This window comes from Phaethon lepturus, unplaced genomic scaffold, assembly GCF_000687285.1.
Source record: "Phaethon lepturus isolate BGI_N335 unplaced genomic scaffold, ASM68728v1 scaffold46169, whole genome shotgun sequence".
Classification (NCBI taxonomy): domain Eukaryota; kingdom Metazoa; phylum Chordata; class Aves; order Phaethontiformes; family Phaethontidae; genus Phaethon; species Phaethon lepturus.
Genome location: NW_010563634.1, coordinates 10586 through 11012, shown reverse-complemented (window position 1 = coordinate 11012; position 427 = coordinate 10586). Strand labels below are relative to the sequence as shown.

The following is a 427-nucleotide window of genomic DNA, read 5'->3' as shown; positions in this document are numbered from 1 at the left end:
CCTGCATCACCTCCCGCCCCAAAAGCCGGAGCACAGGGTGCTCCTGCAGCTTCTAGGAGGAAAACAAGCAGGTTCTGGGGCTTTTCCTTAGCAAATCTGCAAAGAACGGGGGTACTTACATAGGGGGTGAAGATTTTAACCCATCGGGGTTTCTTCTCTCCTCGCGCGTATTCGAAACAAAACGCCATTCCCTCCTCGTCCGTGTCCCACCGCTGCATTTCGTCCCATTCGAACGCTATTACCTGGTTCTGAAGGAAGACAGAACCCAGGTGAGGCCAGAGCCCAGACGACCCCCAGGAAGGGCAGAGCGGGCGGCAAAAGCGAAGCCCCCCAGAGGGGGCGTGGGGATGCCTGGGACAGCCTTGCTGCAGACAGCTCTGAGCCGGGGAAGCGGCCGTGGAAACACACGCCGACACCCGCAGAGCCG

The 427-nt window shown here is 59.7% G+C and overlaps 1 protein-coding gene across 1 annotated transcript in view; it reads right to left on the bottom strand.

Annotated features, from left to right (window-relative positions):
* SNX27 (sorting nexin family member 27) overlaps positions 1-427 on the bottom strand; it is a gene marked incomplete at its 5' end in the record, with an annotated part of 12046 nt that overhangs the window by 2382 nt on the left and 9237 nt on the right. The window contains one exon of the mRNA XM_010294614.1: positions 120-248. Within this exon, the coding sequence (XP_010292916.1) occupies positions 120-248 (129 nt within the window). The remainder of the gene's footprint in view (positions 1-119; positions 249-427) is intronic.